Source organism: Martes martes (genome assembly GCF_963455335.1).
Source record: "Martes martes genome assembly, chromosome: 1".
Classification (NCBI taxonomy): Eukaryota; Metazoa; Chordata; class Mammalia; order Carnivora; family Mustelidae; genus Martes; species Martes martes.
The window spans coordinates 109,403,637-109,427,784 of NC_137888.1; the positions used below are offsets into that span (position 1 = coordinate 109,403,637).

General features: G+C 41.7%; 1 protein-coding gene across 2 annotated transcripts in view; it reads left to right on the forward strand.

The window, feature by feature from the left end:
- LPP (LIM domain containing preferred translocation partner in lipoma) overlaps nucleotides 1-20,944 on the forward strand; it is a 659,735-nt gene extending 638,791 nt beyond the window's left edge. For both annotated transcript variants that reach the window (XM_080814680.1, XM_080814681.1), the window contains exons 10-12: nucleotides 9,903-10,081; nucleotides 15,924-16,044; nucleotides 18,987-20,944. In XM_080814680.1, the coding sequence (XP_080670806.1) occupies nucleotides 9,903-10,081; nucleotides 15,924-16,044; nucleotides 18,987-19,115 (429 nt within the window). In that variant the 3' untranslated portion in view covers nucleotides 19,116-20,944. The remainder of the gene's footprint in view (nucleotides 1-9,902; nucleotides 10,082-15,923; nucleotides 16,045-18,986) is intronic.
- The last annotated feature ends 3,204 nt before the right edge of the window (nucleotides 20,945-24,148 follow it).

Here is a 24,148-nt window from a genome sequence, read left to right on the forward strand (position 1 = left end):
TTTAAAAAAAAAAAAAAGAAAGAAAAGAAAAAATTAAAGTACACAATTAAGGTAGGGAATATAATTCTTTGAGTTTCAGCAGTGTTCCTCTGGCATTTCCGTGGAGATGTGCTGAGTCATAGCCCTCTTCTCCTCTTACTATACCACACCACTATCCCGTTGGGAACAGCAACACTTCCGCTGTGCTTCACGACCTTCTTTACGTCATGGCCCATGGGGGAAAGGATGGCATTCAGTCAGCATACTGGCATTGGTGGATGGGGCTTCTCCTAACCCAAGATGACCACTCAGGAACTATGGAAACCCCTGGCCCCCTCCGCCCCCCTAAAGGTGGTGCCCCTGGAAGCCAGTGAGGCACCCTGTGTCTTAGCCTGCCTACTGAGAATTGTTTTGCATGGTTAAATAGAACCCTTTCATTTTATGTAAAGTACATATCCAGAATTTATTAAGTCATCATCTCACCAGTATTTGGGGAGCAGCAATTTTATGCAAGGATACTGTTGTAGATGCTGGGGATGCAACAGTGAGTTTTCTGTCTTACCCTATGGGAACCAGTGAAGTTGGCAAGAGACAAACTGTGTTAAGATCTTGACATAATTCCTCTCTGTATATGTGGGTAACTTTTAAATAGCCTGCCTGAATGCCTCAGATTTGTGATACAGAGCGTGTCTTCTGAAATATGAACTAGGTATAGTGTGTTGGGGCAGGCGATTAGCTACTGGAGGGAGAATTAGGAGACCAGTCTTCTAACCCCAAATCTACTACTAGGTGTTTCCCCTCTCTGTGCCTTAGTGTCTAGAATCAGATAGTTGGACTAGAATCATGGTTTTTAAACTGCACAGTGTGGAACCCCCCACAGGCACCATCCTTTCATGCTCTTCATCCAGAAGTGATTTGGGACTGTTCTGGGTGTGCTTCCCTGTTAACTGTTGCCTGGAGTGATGGATTATGGGAGAGGCAGGCAAGAGAGGGGAGTTCAAACTCCTGGACAAGAGTCACCTCTAAAGGCCTAGTATCTTTGAACTCTTTTTTTCCTTGTTATTCTTATCCCAACGAGACCAAAAGTGTATCTGGAAATGAGATATCACCCTCCTTTTTTCCCAAGAGTCTTTTCTGTTTCAAAACTGCTTTTGTACCTAAAAAAACAATAAAGATTGAATATAAGATCACATTTTAATTTTATGAAATGAAAATTTTAACATTTCTAAATGGCAACACTTTAGTCTTCCAAACCTCCCAATAGTTTCGTGCCTTGATTTGAAATACTCACCGTTGAATATGTGTACACACCTATGCAATATGTAAATTTTAGAACTATTTTCCCTATCATCTAACTAGTAGCTAATGCTCCTGTTACCTATATGCTTCATTTATATTCAGATGATTCTTCTAGCTCTTCTGCCTGTGAATTAGACAAGTTATTTATACAGTACCCAAGGATAGAAAAGATACAACCAGATTGTATCTCTAATTTAAAAACAGTTACATTTGGGAGTTTCGTGTACAAGATTTGTTTGTGACTTTTATTTTTATTTTCACTTAACTTTTTGCTTTTAAGCACAATTGTATTGCCATCACTTGAGCAAAGTTTATAAGCTGTGCCTTTTGGTAGCTTTCTTGTTTTCTTCTGCTACTCTCAACATCTCCCTTTAACCATACCTTCGTTGGAGTAACTGCCTAAGACATTTTCTAAAGATTCTAAAAAAAATCCTCAAACAGTGCCTAGACTTTTTGAAAAAGAAAAGAAACCTACACTCTTCGTTCAGCTTCAGCTGTAAGGTGCTTCATATCCGGCCATCAGTTGCTGACGGTGCATCAGGAACTATCAAGGTCCCGGACAGGGATGGTTATGGTGTGGATATGGTAGCACATGGCCCGGATCCTCCTTCGGGACTGAGGCTTTCCTTCCCCGCTGCTAACCGTTGGTTGCAGAGTTCCTTCTCTGGTAAGTTGGAGGGAACCTCTTCACCCAAGATCACTCCCCCTCCTCGAGAGTCTCCTGTATCCATTGACTGGTAGATGCAGGGGGTATAAAGGCCCTACCCCCTTACGTCAAGGAAGGACAAATGTGCAGAACCATCCTAACTCCAGAGTTCTCCAGGGAACTATGAGATGCCTTTGCTGAGACTGCATCGCAGTCCAGCATCTCCCTCTGCCCAGGGGCTTCCTGTACTCTCCCACAGGTGCTGATCTCAAAGACACTCCTCAATAATTTCTCATGTGCAAATCTCTGTTTCAGAATCTATTTCCTAGGAAGCTCTACCTAGGACTGTGGCTCTATGCAGTGAGAGTGGGGTGCTCACAGTTTGGTAACAGAGGTTGACATGAATCATGAATCCGAGTACGTTATATGGGTGTCATCAGAGAAGCATCATGTAGTCCTATGGGAGTAGAAGAAGTGACTTATTTTGCTCAGGGTACAGCAGAGGGAGAATAAGAAGTGTTTTGCAGAGGAGGTGACATTTGAGCTTAACTTTGAAGAATGAATAAGTATTCTTTAGGCAAAGAAGGATGTTCTGGGCTTGTGAAAGAACATAGCTTATTAAAGAGGTGGCAAAGAGCTCAGAGTGGCAGCTGGAAGGTGGGGTCCATAAGAGATAGAAGCTGAGATGGATCCAGAGCCGGGTCATAAAACACTCTACGGATCTGGATGGTTCTTAAGCTGGAGTATGTTCTTCCTTCCTAAACCCCCGCCCAATCCGCCATGACACCCCTGTGCCACACACAAGATGCATCTGAGTTAGACATACTTACAGATGCCCTTCCTTCACTTATTTGCTTGGAGATGTATTTCTTTTTCTATTTCCTTAAAAACTGTTTTATTTATTAGCCATTTCATCTTAACTGACTTGTGTTTATGCAGAGAGGGCATCTTTTGGTTTGGTTGTAAAATAACCTTCTATAAGAAGACACAAAGATCTTTCTCTGCCATGTTTGAAATTCTACCACTAGTCATTTCTGGACTCTCAAGTGGTTAAGACATAGTAAAGATTATACAGTCCAGGTTTCTAACACACGAACCCTCCTTTCAAACTTCAGACCAGAGGTCACCCAGTTGTTTCTAGTATACCTCTAGTAATGGAAACGTTGTTCTTTCCCTACTGTTGTTAATTCTGATCTATTACAGAGCCATAAAATTGTAGTTAGAATTAATCATTGTTTTGCAGTTGAGAAAACTGAGGTCTAGGGACAAGAAAAGATTTACCCAAGGACCCATACAGTGGATGTTAATGAACAGTCCATATTCTTCATCTAGCAACTTTCCCTCCCTATGGCAACACAATTAATTCATCAGATCCGTATCTGAGTGAGGGAGTTACAGGAACCTGGGGTAATAGTCTCTCCTCTGTCCCTAATGAACTCCATGACTCATATCCAACTGTATTAGTGCTCTGGGTCTGTTTTTCACCTGTGAAATCAGGGACCTAGACTAGAGGAATTCCTTATTCCTTCCTCTCTAACATTGTAAATGTAAGATAGTAAAATCCTTTACTATCTATCTATCTATCTATTTATTAGAGTGCATCTTTTTTTTTTTAAATTTAAATTCAATGGAGGCATACCTGGGTAGTTTAGTCAGTTAAGTGTCCAACTCTTGGTTTTGGCTCAGGTCATGACCTTACAGGTCATGTGTTCAAGCGCGGCATCCCACGTCCGGCTCCACGCTCAGCAGGGAGTCTGCTTGAGAGTCTCTCCCTCTGTCCCTACCCCCACTTGCTTGCTCGCTCTCTTTCTTCTGTAAAAAATAAATAAATAAATCTTAAAATTTAATTTAGTTAACATATAGTGTTTTCTTTGTTTCAGGGGTAGAATTTAGTGATTTACCAGTTGCATATAACACCCAGTGCTCATTACATCACGTGCCCTCCTTAATGACCATCACCCAGTTACCCCGTCCCCTTACCCCACTCCCCTCCAGGAACCCTCAGTTTGTATCCTAGAGTTAAGAGTCTCTATGGTTTGTCTCCATCTCTGATTTCATCTCACTTCATTATTCCTTCCCATCCCCTATATTTATCTGTTTTGTTTCTGAAATTCCACATATGAGTGAAATCATGTGGTATTTGTCTTTCTCTGACTGACTTATTTTGCTTAGCATAATACCTTCTAGTTCTATCCACGTCATTGTAAATAGCAAGATTTCATTCTTTTTGAGGGCTGAGTAATATTCCATTGTATATATATGTGTATATATATGTGCACAACATAATGATTCAAACTTCCAGTTATAAAATAAATAAGTCATGGAGATGAAAAGTACAACCCAGGAAATAGAATCAATAATACTGTAATAACTTTGTATGATGACAGATGGTAACTACACTTAACATGGTAAGGGTAAAGAGTCTTTACGCTTCCTCAAAGAGAAGATGTGTCTATGGCTCCTAGTGGACCAGCTAGAGACTGAAAGGAGAAAGGTTCAGTAAAGGGAACTGGCTAGAGACGTTTTATATGTCCTCCTCCACCATTTGCTAGCCCAAGCTTCCAGTCAGCCATATTCTTAAAACCTTCATTTTCCGATATGCAGGCGTATTATAGTTGTTTCACTTTAGGTATCTTTTACACTGTTCTTCCTTTGTAGCATAAACGTGCAGACTACCTGTCCTTTAAACAGTGCTTCCAGAGACCATAAAGTCTTTCCTTAGAAACTGACTCACCCTTATATGCTGCTGCTGGTTTTGAATAAATGGGCTAAATCTTGCAGCCAGGCCTCAGTGCAAACAAAAACATTCTCTGGTCAAACATTCTCTGGTTTGTTCGACTCCATTATAGGGCTGCCTTAAAAAAAAAAAAAAAAAATGGTTAAAAGCCACAAAGAGCGAAACACAAGCCTTGGGAAGACAGTTTGCAGCCACATCAGCTCAGATCACCAGGATAGAGAAAAAGCAGGGCCCTCATTGTCCAGAGGGTCATTTTCTCCAGACTTTCATCTTATGTTCTTCTGCTATTTTAATTTCACCACTTCAAAATGGGGGGAAAATAGGTTAATAGTTTCCATGAGTTTAGACTGTGACCAGAGGCATACTAAGCAATTTCAGAACCTCCAGCAACCACAGCTTTGAGGAGAAGATGGTGATGAATTTACCAATTCATTTTGGGATGGATTCCAGAGTCAGGAGAGTCAAACCAGTCCAGTAATGCCCGAGTAGGATGTAAATAATATTCCTTCATTCATTCTTTTTGCACACATTCGTCCTAGGGTTAGTTTTATTCCAGGTAGGATATTGGGTGTAGTGTGAGACTGCAAAATACATTCTTAAGACATGGTCTCCGAGGCCTGCATTACTCTGATACCAAAACCAGATTAAAACACCACCACCCCCCCCAAAAAAGGAAAACTACAGACCAATATCACTGATGAACACAAATGTAAAAATCTTCAACAAAACATTAGCAAATTAAATCCAACAATACATGAAAAAAAATCATGCACTATGATCAAGTGGAATTTATTCCTGGGTTTCAAGGGTGGTTCAGTATTCACAAATCAATCAATGTGATAGAGCACATCAACAAGAAAAAGGTTAAAAACTATATGGTCATTTTGATAGATGCAGAAAAAGCATTTGATAAAGTATGACATTCATGATAAACACCTTCAAAAAAGTTGGCTTAGAGGGGACATACCTCAATATAGTAAAGGCCATAGATTAAAAACCCACAGCTAACATCATACTCAATGGTTAAAAAAAAAAAACTGAGAATTTTTCCCCTAAGATCAGGAACAAGACTACAATGTCTACTCTCACCACTTTTATTCAACATAGTACTAGAAGTTCTAGTGACAGCACTCAGACAAGAAAAAGAAAAGACATCCAAATTGGTAAGGAAGAAGTAAAACCTTGACTACTTGCAGATGACATGGTACTACAGACATAGAAAGCCCTAAAGACTCCACCAAAACACTACTGGAACTGAAAAATAAATTCCATAAGGTCACAGGGTGCAAAATCAATATGCAGAAATCCATTGTATTTCTAGATACTAATAAGGAAGCAACAGAAAGAGAAATTAAGAAAGCAACCCATTTACAATTTCATCAAAAATAATGAAATACCTAGTAATAAACTTAACCAAGGAGAAAAAACCTGTACTCTGTAAACTACACATCACTGATGAAAGAAACTCAAGATAACACAAATAGAAAGATATTCCCTGCTCATGGATTGCAAAAACAAATATTGTTAAAATGTCCATGGTACCCAAAGCAATCTGCAGATTTAATACAATCCCTATCAAAATACTAACAGCATTTTTCACAGAACTAGAATAAAAAATCCTAAAATTTATATGGAACCACAGAATACCCCAAACAGCAACAGCAATCTCGAGAAAGAAAAAACTAAGTTGAAGTTACCACAGTTCCGGATTTCAAATTATACCACAGAGCTGTAGTAATCAGAACAGTATGGTATGGCACAAAAATAGACACATCGATTAGTGAAACAGGATGGAAAGCCCAGAGACAAAGCCGCAAGTACATGGTCAATTAATCTTTGACAAAAGGCAGGAACATGTAGTGGGAAAGTCTCTTCAAAGGCAGGAATATGCAGTGGGAAAAGTCTCTTCAAAAAGTCTCTTCAAATGGTATTGGGAAAATTGCTACATGCAAAAGAATGAAACTAGACCACTTTCTTACACCATACACAAAAATACACTCAAAATCGACTAAAGACCTAAATGTGAGGCCTGAAACCATAAAAATCCTAGAAGAGAGCATAGGCAATAATTCCTCCGATATTGGCCATAGCAACATTTTTCTAGATATGTCTCCTGAGGCAAGGGAAATAAAAGCAAAAATAAGCTTTGGGACTACATCAAAATAAAAAGCTTCTGCACAGCGAAGAAAACAATCAACAAAACTAAAAGACAACCTACTAGACATGAGAAGATATTTGCAAATGAACATATCCAATAAAGGCTTAGTATCCAAAATATATAAAGTATACAACCCAACACACACACAAACACGCACACACAATAATCCAATTAATAAATGGGCAGAAGGCAAGAACAGACATTGCTCCAAAGAATATATCCAGATGGCCGACAGAAAAGATACTCAACATCACTTACCGTCAGGGAAATGCAATTCTAAACTGTTATCAGAATGGCTAAAAATTGAAAACATAAAAAACAACATGCCTTGGCAAAGATTTGGAGAAAAAGGGACCCTTGTGCATTATTGGTTAGAATGCAAACTGGTGTGGCCACTATCGAAAATAGTAGAGAGGGTCCTCAAAAAGTTAAAAATAAGAGCTATCCTGAGATCCAGTACCGCACTACTGAGTTTTTACCCAAAAAATACAAAAACACCAGTTTGAAAGGATACATGATTCCACATGTTTATTGAAGCATTGTTTACAATGGCCAAATTATGGAAGCCCCCCAAGTCCACCAATAGATGAATGGATAAAGAAGATATGGTGTGTATGTGTGTGTGTATGTGTATACACACACACACACACACACACACACACACACACACAGTGGAATATTACTCAGCCACAAAAAAAGGAATGAAATCTTGCCATTTGTAACAACATGGATGAAGCTAGAGTGTATAATACTAAGCAACATAAGACAGTGAAAGAATAACAAATACCATATGTGGAATTTAAGAAACGAAGCGAATGAGCAAAGGGAAAGAAAGTAAGAAACCAAGAAAACCCTTAACTCTAGAGAACAGACTGATGGTTACCAGAGGCGAGGTGGGTAGGGGGATGGGTGAAATAGGTGACAGGAATTAAGAATTCACTTATCGGGGCGCCTGGGTGGCTCAGTGGGTTAAAGTTTCTGCCTTCGGCTCAGGTCATGATCCCAGAGTCCTGGGATCGAGCCCCGCATCGGGCCCTCTGCTCAGCAGGGAGCCTGTTTCCTTCCCTCTCTCTACCTGCCTCTCTGCCTACTTGTGATCTCTGCCTGTCAAATAAATAAAATCTTAAAAAAAAAAAAAAGAATTCACTTATCATGATGAGCACTGTGTGATATAGAATCACTGTGATAGATAGAATCATTGAATCACTATATTGTATGCCTATAACTAATATAACACTATGTTAACTGCCCTGGAGTTAAAATTGAAAACTTTAAAAAGAAAGACATGGCCCCTTCCCTTAAAGAAATTAGTTTGCACAAATGTGCAAATCACTTTTTTAAGACTTCATTTATTTATTTGTCAGAGAGAGAGACTGAGCAAGCACAAGTGGCGGCGGGGAGGGGGGTGCAGCAGGCAGAGGGGGAAGCAAAGGGCCCGATGGGGGACTCGATCCCAGGACCCTGGTATCATGACCTAAGCGAAGGACAAAAGCTTAACTGACTGAGCCACCCAGGCACCCCACAAATAATTTTAATACAACGGACCCTGTAATGCTATAAGCAATTTTAATTAAGTGCTTGGGAAGGGTAGAGGAAGAAGGTGTTGATTGCAAATGAAGGCATCCAGGAAGGCTTCACTGGCAAGTTGCCTTCTGATCTGTACCTTGAAAGGGCAAAATGACAAACGGTGGTTCATACTTGGCATTAGCCAGTGCACAGAAGTATGGGAATTTCCTACAGGTTTGAATAAGAGTGAGCAGTCTGAGACATTAGGAAAACCTGCCCCTAGAAATGGAGGTTGGATGTCAGGTGAGGAATGAGGGCTTTTCACATTGTAGAGCCATAGAAGTTTTTGGTAGCAGCAACGTGACTTGGTCACATCTGTGTTTCAGAAAGGAAACCAAAAATCATTTTGGGGATAGGGAGTTACAGCGTTATAGGAGTTATAGTGTTATAGGATGAGAGATGCAAACAAGGAAGCCAGTCAGAGACTGTTGCTGTGGTGGAGACATCAGCACTGATGCCTACAGGCATTTAAAGGTTCTTGTGGTGAGAGGGCAATTCCAGTTCTGCATCTTTCTAATCAGACCCCCATCTCAGGTTTATTCTGAATTGTAAACTCCCCATCAGTCCAGACATCTCACTTGGAATATAGCATATTACATGGGAAACATAGTTGTTTGGTAAGACAGCATGGGATTCTAGGGAAGGATAGAAAGTTAATAGCAAATTTTATCAATCTTTTGGAGTCCTGACTCAATATGTGGTATCCTTTTGTGGGAGCGTTTTTGTTTTTATTTTTAAAGTTCAGCATATTTTTTTAAGCCAGAGAAATTGACTATCATAATTCACTTATCATAACAGGAGCCCCTCTAGATTCAACATTTCTATCAAGAGTTCACAACACTGAACTTGGAGGTGGTGTTTGAATCAAGGCTTAAAATAATCAGTAGCCTCATTGATGATGAGCTCTGATGGGGCTCTGCACCCGGCATGCTCTGTGTATGTCCGTCATCAGGCAGACCACTCTAAAATCTTAAGGTCCTTGGTGACCCTACCAGGTTTTTGATGACTAATCTGGTTTTGGAATAGTCACGTGTTCTTCCAGTGGAGAACCTGGGTTATGTAGTTCAGGGGTCCAAAAACTATAGCTGTGAGCTAACTCCAGCCTGCTTTTGTAAATAAAGTTTTATTGGAACACGACCATGCCCATCTGCTTAGTACTGTTTACAGCTGCTTTCGCCCTATGACAGCAGAACTGAAATGCACCAAACCCGGAAATACTTACTCTCTGTGCCTTCACAGGAACATTTGTCATCAACCCTGCAGTAGTGGTAGAAAAGGGAGAGAAGTCAGAAGACATGTGTTCTCAATCCTAGATTTGCCACCTCCCTGCATGAATTTAAAAAAGACACTTGATCTATTTCACGTGTTTCCTTGATATGCACCCTGCCTTCTTCCAGGTACTGTGATAGGCACTCGAGCCAATGTGTCTGTAAGGTGCTGGTCATGCTATAAGGGACTACATACATGGAGCTCTGCAAGCCGCAACCTGACACTGGCTTGTCTCTTTCCCTCCCCAGAATACCCTGGAGCAGTGCAGCGTGTGCTCCAAGCCCATCATGGAGCGGATTCTGCGAGCCACCGGGAAGGCCTATCATCCTCACTGCTTTACCTGCGTGATGTGCCACCGCAGCCTTGATGGGATCCCATTCACCGTGGACGCTGGTGGCCTCATTCACTGCATTGAGGACTTCCACAAGTAGGTGGTCTGCTTTGTTCCCTCGAGCCTGTCAGTCCCCTCTGGAATCTGTTCTCACAGCCTCGTATCTGGGCCATCCGTTCTCCTCTGTCAAAGCTGTAGAATCCCAGGATTTGGTGGGACCTTAAGATGGCCTTGTTTATCCCCCTCTCCTAATGCAGGAATGGGTATCAGTTAATCCAGCTGTCCTCCAGCCTGGTTTCTGCCTACAGGCTGCCCTGGGGCTGATCTGTCACATCTTTGTGCAGCTCTGATACTAAGAATGTTGACTCAGCTGCACAATATGTGTATTGGAAAGAGGAAGGATCCTAAGGTAGACCTCGCTGGCCTATACATGAGCAAGATGTGTTACAGTGGACAAATTGCTGAATGTCTTGCACCTTTTCAGTCTGCTCATTAGAACAGAGCCTGTCTTAAAGCTCCCCAGGTGTGACAGTCCAAGGTTCTCTCTAGAGCTGTCCTCTATATCTTTGCCAGTCTGCAGAGAGGGGGTAATATGGAGATGGCAATGGACACAGAACAGTTCACTCCCTCTTCCTAGTGCAAGCCCCGCACATTTTGGGGTCATTTTCCTGTCATTAGCAACACATTCACATCCTCCCATAACCTGCTTCCCGACCCAGGCCTTCTCTGCCTCAGGACACTTTCTAATAGCATTAATGAATGTAGTCTTGTGGAGTCTTTTGAGAAAGATTAGGAAGTCGACTCTCAAGGTCAAGACCACTTACTCATGGGCCTGGAAAAAATGTGTCCTCATTCAGTTTTCTCATTCGTCGGGCACTCTTTCCTCTGTCATAGCTGGGGTTTTCTTGACAATTGTACAATTTTGTGTTTTGCTTCTGTTTATTTGGCCCCTTTCTTAGTTAGCTGATTGGTTGATGAGATCTGTTGCATATATTTAGAAATGATATGAAAGCCACAGTGGAGATCTACAAGCTGCTGGCACAGAGGCTTTCTGGCTTCCTTGCTGGGCAGTCTGGGTCTTTGAGGACAGTCTGAAGCTCTCCCAGAGATAAAGCTCACGTGACTCCCCAGTTTGGGTCTCCATTTTATGACCTCCAGATGTGTAGTCTTGTGGGTTAATTTTCGTGGCTCTGTTGATTGTCAATAATCAGGAGGAACTTGCCACAGGCAGTTTGGGGACCTGAGACTCCTCTATTTTAAAAGTGAATTTCCTGACCACTTTCCAAGTAGCAAAGGAATTGAAAAGCCTCACCAAAAGACGTGAGGCTGAATGAATTAAAAAAAACCCCAGAGGCAGGAATTCTCAACCTGAATTAGACAAGTAAGGGCTCACTTTGAAAGGGCAGTCACAGCATAAATTGTACTTCACGTTATTGATATTTTTAGCTTGTAATTACACATTAAAAAGGAAAAAAAACCTGCATCTATTTAGGGGAAGTGAAAAGATACCGATGGGGAGTGTGTTTCTGTCATGCTTTCTCTCCTTTCTTAGACATACCCTAATCCAAGGAGGATGGGTAGATGTAATCAGAGCACACATGTTTCTGTTGCTTGGAAAAGACTGATCTATTACACCCCCCAATTAAAACAGGAAATCAATTCTGACAAAAGGAAGTTTATATCTCTGCCATTTATCTTTCATTTCTAAGAGTGAGGAGCATAATTAGAGACTTGGGACTGGTGACATAAGTGTGTGGGTCTGACTCCAGACAAGCAGTCTTAGCAGCTAAAAGGGAAGAACCATCTCTGAGCCCCCAGCTTCACCGCCAATTCAATGGCATGTTAAGACACAGATTATTTTTTTAAAAATAATGTTGTCTGGATGATTGGCAGGTATGTAGCGGGGAAAGCTTTTTGATCTTTTCACCATTTCCCAAAGGAAAATTAGAGATACATTTTACAGAACCCTGTTTGCGAGCCTTGAAAGTACTAGAACACAAAGCAGCTAAAAGCCCCACCCAGGGTAGGCATTGCCAGTATAAGGAGAGAGTACACTGGGGGATACAACCTCCTTCTGCAGACTGTTTTGGGCAGCCTTGATTCTTGGTCTCACTCTATGAGCTTTTAGGAGGTATCTTTCAATTCAATTCAACCACGTCTACAAAGAGCTCTCTATGTGCTCAGTGCTACAGGAGAGAGATCCAAGGAGAAAAATTGCAGGGGTAGAAAATGCACAGACACAGAGAGAAAAGCCCCTGTCAGCAAGGAGCTTGCCAGGAGGAGGGGGAGGATAAGCACAGAGTATGTGTGATATCAGGCAGAAGGGGCCAGACACAATGAGACAGGCAGAGGCAAAAGCTTGAGCTGTCAGAGTCAGAGAAGATTACTTGGCCCTGAGATCTGGGGAGGCTTCTGGAAACAGAATTTGAAGATCATTTTAAGTGAGAAATGGAGATTCCTGACAGCAGGAACAACTCAGGAATAAAGAAGGACACAGAGTGAGGAAGGGCTTCTCTAATTCATGGAAGGTTTGCTTGGCTGTAACTAGAGCAGCCTGGGAGTGGAAGTCACTGTGAGACGCAGAAGGCCCATGAGAAGGGATTCATCTCGCCTGCTTAGCATCCTGTCTTCTAAACCAGTGCTTCCCAAATGTTAATGTGCTTACAAGTCACCTAGGGATCTTGTTAAACTGCAAATTCTAATTCAGTGGATCTGGGGTGGGACCTACAATTCTGCATTTCTGACAAGCTCCCCGGTGGTCTTGGACGGCACTGTGAGTAATAAGCTTCCCAAATACTATTTTTGAGGCCTTGTAAATGGGCCATCCCCTGCATAACTACCTTCAGTCAAGGTTGGCCCAAGTCCTCCATCCTATTAGGTCTACCCACTCTTTTCCCATATGTTATTTCAGATGACTGCTCAAACTAGTTCCCTGGCAAACTGACTGTATCCACCCTCATCCACACACACACACACTACAGACACCGAACACACTTTTACATTTCACTTAAAGAGTCATCTTTCAAGCCCCAGCTCATTTACCACCTCCTCTGAGAACAGTTCCCTGACCTCAACCCTCCCTATCCCCCTGTATGAATTTATATCTCTCTGTCCACGTTCTGTAGAATTTTGTAAATTGGGTATGCCTAGTACTTAACCGTAGCCTGGTTAGTAATAAAGAATAGACATACACACACCCAGTTTTACATATCTTTACATAATGCATTTTTGCATTATGACAGGATGTGTACATCTCGACTAATAGAACAAATGCAGAAATATATAGAACTCCCTCACCAGTAGGACTGCTGGAGCCCTAGTTTATTTCTGTATTCCCAGTGCCAGGACAGTGAGCTCAGAGAAGCCGGCTTATTTAGCTGACCCTTTCATTGCGTTGATCCTTTATTTCACTATCCATGCTTTCTTATCAGAGACATTACACCCATCCACTTATTTGTCTAATCAGCACCCATTTGTTGATTGCCAGAAATGTGCCAGGATAAAGATGATGAAGACCGGCCCACTCTGAGCCTTGGCGCCTGTGGCTGTGAAGCAGAAATGATTAAAAAAAAAATATTTCTTCATAATGTTGCTGTCAGTAAAAAAATGAGGTCAAGTGCATAGAGTGCTTAACAAGGCTTGGCACATAATCAGCACACAATATATGGTAGCTGTTTGAACCATTAAAAGTGTTTTTTTTTTCTCAAAATTTTTATTATTATTATTATTATTATTATCTGCTTAGTGAGCTGAGCCTCGAAACAGACCACCTGGGATTTAGAAAAGTCTTCAAAATGCCAGCCAAAGAACACTGTGGGGACTGTGGAAACCACTTCTTGTCTCTTCACTTTGTTTTTTCCCATCATGGAAATGAGGCCAATCGGTAGGAAGGAATCATGACTCAGCGAGAATACAGTTTATGCCGTTCCAAAGAGGGAAGGACCTTGAGGTTGAACATGAAGCTCCAAGTAACATCTTTTTATAGAGCAATATGGCAGACACTTCATTTCATTAGATAGAGCTTGAAATTCTGTTGTCTGCCCTGGTCGTAGGAGTTGTTTCCGGAGATTCAGAGATGGAGCAAAACCTGCCAGCTAGAAACTCGCAGTTCAGTGGTCCCCAAAGATATGCAAACAATTACTACTAAAATAGGCAAATTCAGTGAAAGATAGTTTATCCTAAAGACGTACGTGATTGTGGCTGAGGAAAAAGGAGCAGGTTCACAGTTCAATGATGGGCCAAGACATGCTTCTGACCTCACAGACTACAGTCTCGATGGGCGTGGGGAAAGGAGTCTGCGCACTGGATTCCAGAAGCCTGCTTATTTCACTACTGGTGACCCAGATTCAAAAATAATCAGGTAGTCCAAAGCATTTTTTTTTTTTTTACCACTGGGTGTAAATTTCTCGCATAAAATGCCAATTATAACAACTCTGATTACTGCTGCAGTTGTACCATGATCCTTTTAATTTTTCTTTCATAGCAATCAATTGATCTGCTGCTTAATTCATATTTATTTAGATTGCAGCCACACAGATGCCTTTTGGGTGCTGCCAAGAAAATTAATATGTACATATAGAGTATAATGTATGTAAAAATGCTTTGACAACCATAAAGTGCTCTGCAAAGTATTAGATTACTATCATTATTTCTTTTTAAGTCTCACTACAAATAGATAAATTTTAAGGTCATTAATCTCAAAACCATTACCATGAAAAAAACCAGCTCGCTCGGTCTGTTTGTCCTTTTTTTTTTCCCTCCATCTCTTCAGTTTTTAATCCATGACCATTTCAAATCCTGTCTCATTTCACACCTTCCCACATGCCACCCCTAATTTCCAGGAGATACAGATGAACGCACAGCCTGTATTTGCAGCCTCTTAATCTGTTATGAGAGACAAATGTTAGGGCCGTCGGTCGTATTAAGGAATATTAAGAGATCAGGAAATATTAAGATTCCTCACCAACAATTAGTCTCAAAAGCACATGTATGTGTATGCGTTATCTACACGTGTAAGTGTTTACACCTTTTGGAAGTGCTAAGACCCTCTACAGAATAAAGAACTTGGGGCACCTGCGTGGCTCAGTGGGTTAAGCATCTGCCTTCAGCTCAGGTCATGATCTCAAGGTTTTGGGATCGAGCTGAGCAGAGAGCCCAAAGCGGGGAGCCTGCTTCCCCCTTTCTCTCTCTGCCTGCCTGCTTGTGATTTCTCTCTCTGTCCAATAAATGAATAAAATCTTAAAGAAAAAAAAAGTATAAAGAATGTGATGGCTTTGGAACTTTTTTTCTTTTTAAACTGGAGGTTAACACAACTGAAACATAGGAAGTGCAGACTTGGTCATAGTGAGTTTGGTGTCAAGTTTGATGTATTCAGACTGGCTACCCTCTGCTGTTTCGACAAGGTGTGTGGTTGAGGTTTCTTGTGTTAATTCCTAGAGCTCAGTTTGAGAGACAGAGGCTCTAGTAAGTGGGAATGACACAGTTACCAACCTCAGATTATTTGTGTAGGGCCTGGGGAGCAAGTACACAAGTCTAGAAGCAAAAAGTCAAGCAAGACAAAGTCAAGCAAAGGAAACAAGTAAGGGCCCCAGGCCTCTTCCCTAGCCCAGGGTCTGTGTTTGCAGTCTATCTACCAGCGAACTTCATGTCACACATCAAGTGGCCAGGAGCTCCTAGAAGCACTTCATGCACTAACTCCCCACCTCACCCAATATCACAATGTTCTTGTCTAGAAAGACCTCCACAAATCACCAAGTCTAAATCCCTTATAACTGAGGAAGCAGACCCAGAGAAGGAAAGTGACTTGCTCAAGGTCACACAAGATGACAGAGCAGATGTCCTGACCCTTCGCTAACTCCTTTTCTTTTCACTTCCGGGTCTCCCCCATTGGTCAGTGTCTATCCTCAACATCTAACCAGACCTGTGTCTCTATTTACAGGAAATTTGCCCCCCGATGTTCTGTGTGCAAGGAGCCTATCATGCCAGCCCCAGGCCAGGAGGAGACTGTCCGGATTGTGGCTCTGGATCGTGATTTCCACGTTCATTGCTACCGCTGTGAGGTCTGTGATCAGCGCCCCACCCCCGTCAGTGCATGGCAGGCATGGAAAGGCCCAGCAGAGCTGGGTTTCCACAAATACGGCAATTATTCAAGCTGGGAAAGCCCCCTGATGCCTGTGTTCACAGGACTTGGGTTTTAGATCTTAGGCCTTCATTTAATGCTAGCAACACTGGGTAAGTCACTTCACCACTCAGCCTCAATTTCCCCACCTGTGAAAAGGACTCAACTCCTTAGGAACCTCCGCAGATTTGGCTAAGTGACTAAAATGCAAAACTGGCTATTAAAGGACATTGTAAATCACAAAGTGCTAAATTAGGGACAAATGGTATTCTTGTTACTATAATTATTATTGTTACACTGCTCTTTAACCATGGCTCTGATACTTCTGTGGGACAGAAGAATCATCCTCACTCAGGGAAAGGAGGAAAATTAACTCCTCTCAAAGCAGTAGGAGCTTGATGCTCCAAGTCACAGAGGTTGGTTGAGTTACAGGCACTGACTGAGCGCATACGACAGGCGGTCAGGTCAGGTCAGGCCAGGCGGCTGCTAAGGGCCCCACGGAGGTATGCACAGGTGCTGTGGGTACACACGTAAGAGGCTCATAATCCAGGCTGAAAATGACAAGGAAGGCTCTTGCCCAAGGGACATGTAGTCATTTCTACAGCAAAGGGCACAAGTCCTTCCCTTATAATTTGTGTATCAAAAGGGCACTACATTCAGGAAGTGATTTTAAAATGTTTTCTTATCCTGGTTCTAGTTACGCAGAACCCCCCGCTTTGAAGCCATTTTCTTGTTTTCTACTAGCTCATCTGAGGACGGTCCTTACCAGCTCCCTCTTCCCTCTGGGAAGGAGAATCTGAACTGCCTTACCACCACACCCTCGCCCGTTGGTTCATCTAGTCCCGCAGGGTGATCTTCCCAAGACACCGGGGACAGGGCCTCCCCTGACTCTCCAGGACTGTGTTCAATCCACTCACTGCTCTAGCTGAAACCCACCACCTGATTGATGTGGGGTTCTTTGTTTTGCCCTAGAGCCCAAGCTGCATCTGTCTCTGTGTCCTTAACATGAGAAAAGGTAATCTACCAGCTTTCATGCGGGATTTTATGACTACGGAGGAACAGCCACCTCCAGCCTTAAAACCGACCTGATTCATAGGTGTGAAAAAGCTGATAGATGCCTTTGAGGTCATTTTACAGAAGGAGAAACTGAGGCTTAAAGAAGAAAACTTCCCAACACTGCCCACACACTTGCTATGCATACCAATAGGCTTTGACCTTAAATGGCCTGGGGTTTTGTGCCCAGAGTTGCATAAAGGTGCCTTTTCTCCTTCCCAATGAAATGAGAGCAGTACAAATTGTTTGCTTTAAAGGCCTGTGAAGTTGGTTTTTTGTTTGTTTGTTTACAAAACGATGCTATAGCCTGGGAAGAGCACTGAATTAGAAGAGGGCAGACCATCATTCTAATCCTGTCTCAGACACCGCATGACACTGGAGAAATCATGTCCCCTTCTGCTCCTCACTTCCTCCTCTATAGAAACGAGGAGGGTGCACTGGATACCCCAGGTGGCCCCTTTGGGTTCCCAGAGTCCAGGCATTGATGATGCCGACACTGTGGTTGACTCTGGGCTCTTCACAGTGCCCAGCTGACCGTAGAAGTCAGCTCACTAAATGCTTACGGCCATGTCATTTATGAAATTCCCTTCTTTCTGTATCGCGATGAGAAGAGTTCATTTAATTCCATTATGCTCAGTGTCCCGTGTGCCCCTAGAGCAGCAGGATGGCTGCTCATTTGGGCAAGGCCGGCTTCTGGGGAGCCAGCCTGGCTCCTGCTGCCACGCTGCTGCTGTGGGCTTGTCCGCGCTGCCCTTTCTGAGCTTGCATTTCGCTGTTAGCCACATACAGACGGGAGCCCCAGTGACCCCCTGACTGTCTTAGCAGACAGCAGCAGCAGGGCGTGTGCGGTGGTGCTGGCCTTTTAGAAGAGTTTCTGCTGAAGTGAGCAAGGGCCACATACGGCCAGAGGAAGTCCTGTATTTTTCTTTTCAAAGAAACTTCCATGTCCTCCCAAAGTAAGGGCCAGCATTTGGCGGTTACGTGTCATTTTCCAAAATGGAGCTGCAGAGGTGTTATTGACAGTAGGACGTTCCTTTGATCCTTCCCAGCTCTGGTGCTCCCTGCATTTGTTTCAAAGTACATTCACATCCAGTTTCCTCTTTGATCCTCCCAAAGGCTTGGTGAGTTGGACACGCAGGAACTCTTCTCAGTGACACCAAGGCAGAGCTAAGGGGCGCCCCCGGGAGGGCCCGGCTCCCGGTCCAACACATTCCCACACCGCACTGTCTCCCTCAGAACGTGCAGCAAACCAGTATATCCAGCACACTTCAGGGTTTTGTTTTCTCACTACAGTTGGAGCCAGGATGCGGAGCCTAGGCTGGCCCTTCTGCTTGGAGGGAGACCCTCTCCAGACCTGCTTCTGCCCAGAAACGGCCCAGGAATTCTGTCCCTGAGCCTGTGTATTCCTTTTGAGAGATCCCAAGACTCGTGATAAAGGATTAAGATGACTTAGCAGTTAGGGATCTCCTCTTGTTTTATTTTCTCTTGTTCTTGCTGTTTTTGTTGCCTGGGTGAGAGAACAAAATTACTCCTTGAGGTCCCAGACCCGTGGGTTCTCCTCTTCTTGAACTTGCATTTCCTGTGACGTAACCTGAGGTGGTGGGAGGTGGGGTTCCTTTTACCCTTTTTGTGTTTATGCCCCCAATCTCTCATTTGGCCTAGTTCCAGATGGTATGTTGTATCCTGGGGAAGGACTGGAGGGGTCCAGTGGTACAGGAAGAGGAAAGGTAGGAAGTGAACGCGTTATGGAGGCGTCGCACGGAAAGCTAAGGAAAGCAGTCCTCACGTTCCTAGTTTCCAGTTTTACTGACATCCTTTCCATTTTTCCAGGACTGTGGTGGTCTCCTGTCCGAAGGAGACAACCAAGGCTGCTACCCTCTGGATGGACACATCCTCTGTAAGACCTGCAACTCTGCCCGCATCAGGGTGCTCACCGCCAAGGCCAGCACCGACCTCTAAATACAGTCGCCTGCTGAGCTGCTTAGTTGGGGGCGCTGAGAAGAAGGAAGCACAAGACAAAGATAAGAAATGGGAAAATACAGGAAAGGCAATCAAGCCGTGGGATGGTCTCTGTTCTTCCTCTAATATTAACCTTTCTTTAGAAGCACATAGATGATGAGATTTTTTTTTACGTTCTCACCAAATACACATTTCACATTTAATCATGTAGGACCTTGATGGGCCTTTGTTCCCAAGGACTTCCACATTTTTGCACGGATTATACTCCATCCCATTCACTTGTGCATTCCTGTAACTTTTAATCCCTATGTTTGTCTCACTTTTCATCTGGTTGAATGGCTTTTTTTAGTGTGGTATTTGCTGTCACGCAGTTTTTCCTGGGTGAGTCGGGCCAACTCACAGGTGCTTTTAGGCTTGAAGGGTCCATCCTGTCAGTTGCACGTGGCCTGTGAACAGGAAGGATAGCCACTCTATTTCTGTGTATTAAAAACTACATCTTTCTGTTGCTCTAAACCGGTCATGCCCCTTGGGGGGGGAAATAGTGTGCCATGTATATGTTAGGCCACAAAGAATTTAAGCTGTAAATTACATAGGTTAAAATAAACCCAAATTTAATTTGCAACCAAATTTGATTGGAAATTCAAAATCTGTAGTGACCAGTGGTCAGGGCTCCTTTGAAAACAGTTATTGGTGAGAGAGAGATCCAAAGTTCACTTTTTTTCCTAAAGGAATTACAAGTGGGATATGCAGGGGGAAAAAAGCATTTGGGGGGTTTTTTGAAAAGCTTATTATTATCCCACCATACCATCTTAAGATTTCCCTTTTCCGTGCTACCTAGACCTCATAATTCAGACAAACTTTGTTTTCCCTGGAATGTTACATTTACAATACTGTCCCGCTTTTCATCTCAGAAATATTGCCATGTTGTTTTTTGTTGGTGTTTGGTTTGGTTTTTTTCATAATATCCAAACACAACTACCAAAGTTGAGTTTTCTGTGGGGGAAGACAGTCATAAAGAACTGTTCCTCTTCTTCCTTCTCCCCCCGCCCCCCAGCTCCAGGCCCGGGTCCTTTTTGCCTGACAACTGCATATCGGAGCACACAAAATAAAATTGTGGAGTTTTGTTTAGTTTACTTTAAAAAGACAGGAAAGCTTGAAAAAATGTTGAGACCACAGTTTCATCACTCCCATAATCCCACCACAACTCAAATTGCATATCACAGGAGACGTGTTCATATCATGGATGTGACATTTATACCACACTTTTCAAAGACAATCGCTGAAAAAAAAAACTGCCTTTCTGAGCTAAAAATATGCAGAGTCTCTGCCTAGAATCTTTATTCAAACTCTTACTGGGCATTGAAATGCTTGCTTGCCAACTACAGAACCCTTCTTTTGGGTTCTAACTTGTTTCTTTTAAAGAGAGACACCCATCTTTGTAACGGCAGGTTGCCATTTTGTAAACTAATCGAGTATTTTGGATTGAGATTTCTTAAACGTTTCTTCAAATCTTCCACAAGTATATACTTTTAAATTATGAAGTATTTTAAGTATACACAAAATATAAATAATAATATAATGAATCCCTGTATACATAACACCCAGTTTAAGAAATCAAATATAACAAATATAGTTAACATTCCCTTATGTACCCTTTCCTGAGTCCACAAATACCTTTTTCATGATTAAGTGATGAAGTTGATTTTCTTGTCTGACTTTTATTTGAATTTTTAATTTCAACACTCAAAACAGAAATGAAAAAGTATTTGTGCCTGTTTTGAATTATACCCATGCCTCAGGAATTCCAATTATATCGATTTTACTTTAGTAGGAATGATTGTTCAGTTTTCTTTCTTTCTTTTTTTTTTTTTCAATAAGAAATTCTTAAGCCTATGGTCATTAGCTCATCTAAGTTAATGTGTGGCTCTTTTGCCTTGGTCATCCAAGGAGACCGCCAAAGTTGGGACTTTGCAAAGTTTTCTCGGAAAACTTTGCCTTTCCTTACCTTGCTACTCTTATCATTGGCCTTATATTTTTCTTAATGGGAAACACAGTGGGATTCATTTTGGGCAGCGTGTGAATTTGAAGATACTATAGTGACTGTGTCTCTGAATTTCCGTCCTCCACATTCAATATCAGACTTGCTGATGACCTCAAAAAGCACTATTAGACAATTGGAGAGATAATGTAATTTGCTTGAATTGCCTCAGCAATTTGTTTTCTATGAAATACTTGGGGGAAATTGTGTTTAGGCCAAAAGCCCAATTTATTGAGGGATGGATTTTATCTCTTGAAGCACCGTCATATTATTATGAATTTTGCCAAAAGAGGAAAATGTATGAAATATTTATACCCTAAAAATGCAATAACATTTTACTTGTTTGTTACATTTAAGTCCTTGTGTAACTAAATGTTTACAAGCCAAAACATTTTAAAGAGAGAGAGAGTTTTAAGAAAATGCTGTCACAGACCCATCACTGTGGCATTGCCAGAATACTGGTGGCTTTCAGTCTTTATAGTACATTTTTATCACATAACCTCAGAGTATCTTTACCAAAGAGTTTTAAAGTAAATCTCTTTTTAATATAGACTTACTATACTTTTGTAATAATGAATGTGCACACACATATGCAGAAATATTTAGATTCAGATTTCTTTTCTTTCACAAGATATAGTAAGGAAAGGATCCTACGTTATTTTGTTCCAGGATTTCTTAAGTATATGATTTATATTGCTTTCTTGTCTTTTCTATTAATCCTTTGGTTTAAACTAATGCCAAATCACTCTTTAGTGTTTTAGTTACGTAAAGTTTTGCCTATAACAGAGACAGAAAGATCATTATTACCTGAACAATTATAATTATTTTGTCTTTTGGTATAGAGTCTTGATTGTTATTTAAATTCATAAATAATAGAAAAATCAAAGTATATAAGAAAAAGTTTGTTAAACTATATGGGCTTTAAAAAATTGTCAAGAACACAAATATTTGGTAATTCTGTGTGATGAGAGACATGGAAAAGGAAAAAAGAAACCCACTATGTCATAGGCTCTGCACACCATTCCAAAATCAAATTTCTTTACTGTCTGGATCCCTAGCTCACATTGAGTCAACATGGAGTCTCATTTGCAATCAAAATTGCATTTGAAACTCACAACTAAGTCATGTGTCCCAGCATAAGGCATCGAGGCTTTGAGATGCTGGACATCTCTGCAGCTCAAAGATGTGGGTTTTTTTTCCCCCTGTCATTGCTAAACTATTTCTGTAGGGGCAACTTCTCTGATCAAGATTCCTTCATTGGCTGTCTGCTGACCAGTGCAGCCAAGTTATCAACACTATCATTGTTTCCTCGTCACACAAGAGTCTGAAAAATTGTTTATGGTGATGTTTAAAGTCTACAAAATTCTAACTACATTTAAACAAGTGTTTTTATTTGGGTTCAGAGGGAGACAGAGGGCACTTTGACAAGAGGGCTGTAGTAGAGGATTTATTGAATATAGACAGGTCTCTGAAAACACAACTTCCAACAGTTTTCCTAGTTAGTAAAAATCCTATTAATGTGAACCAGCCGGGGATAACAGTGTTATTTCTATTTGATATGGTTTGGGCTTCTCTTGTCAAATCTGTGTCGGCTGCCCCCTGATCCCTCCATCATCACGTTTTGAAGGGTGTCGGGGAAATTATGGCAGCTGCTAGGGAGATCAGGGAAACACTGATGTGACCTCCCAGCCTCTCACCACTCCTCTTGGCTTGGAAAGGCTTCTTTTTCTCATAGACATTTCTAGAAATATTGCCATGCTACCTTAGTATTTCACATTTGTAGTTTAAACAAGTGATTGTCCATCTGTTGCCTGGAGCTACAGTACATGTGTGTTATGAATGAAATATGACAGCATGTTCCATACCCTGCTTTAGCCATCTGTAGGAAGCCAGTAGGCTGAAAAAGATATACCTCCACAAAATGTGCCTGAAGTCCCTTTCTTGAGATCGCTCTCTCGGGGCACTTTCGTAGGAGACAGTCCGAGAGCAACATGTATGTGTGCCTTATTTTTAGAGTCTCTACGCCACTACGAATATTCACTGGAGCGTCCATAATGTTAGTAATCATCTCCCAGATTTCCAAGTACACTCACCGGACAGGAAAACAAAATCCAGAGAAGTGTAAACTCTTTATCTTAATGGGTTCTAATAATGTTTCTTTTCTCCTTGTCTCTTGGAAGGACCTTGTGGATTCCTGAATTAAGAAAACGCTTTTATGCCAGGAGGTGATGTTGGGTGTTGTTAGTGATTGTTTTTGGTCTTTCTCTGGTTGTAGTCAGATAAGGAAGACAGATTTCCATTTGCGTCTTTACCGCCCACTCAGCATATCCACGTTTAGGAATTGTCATAGCTTTTTGGTTTGTCTGTTGTCTTAATTTAATAGTGGACAGAACAGGTTGAGGTCTGAGTTGTTATTATTATGGTACAACCATGGACATATCAGGTTGTTATTTACATGACAGATACGTAGAATGAGATTCTTCTCAAGAGGCTGTTTGGGTAGCATATTACGTACTATTTCAAACCTTTAAAAAAATTATCTGATTAAAGCTCCACGGTTTGGTGAGAATTCTTCTCTCCCTCCTTGCCTTTTTCTCTCCCACCTCCTTTTTTATTTCCTGCCTTCCTTTCTTACATTCTGTCCTGCTTTTCATCCTACCTGTTAATATTATCGTGCTTGGACTTTTCATAGGTAAATTATATCAGTGCATTCTGATCTTTACAGATGTACAACCATAGGAAGGGAAGAAGGCTACCGTCAAATATGCATGGCATCCATAAATCCTTCCTTTAAAAGGGCATATTTTCCAGATTGTGTTTATTCATAAAGCAAGATGAGATAATAGAGTCTTTTAGGTTGATTTTAATGACTTTTCATCAGGGACTCAGATCATAGAGTTCTTGGCAAATTCATTTATGACTGCCCTACTTTTCTCAGCTATATGCAAAGTGATCTTTCTAAGACTAGGTTAGGAATTTTTTTTAAAAAATGCAA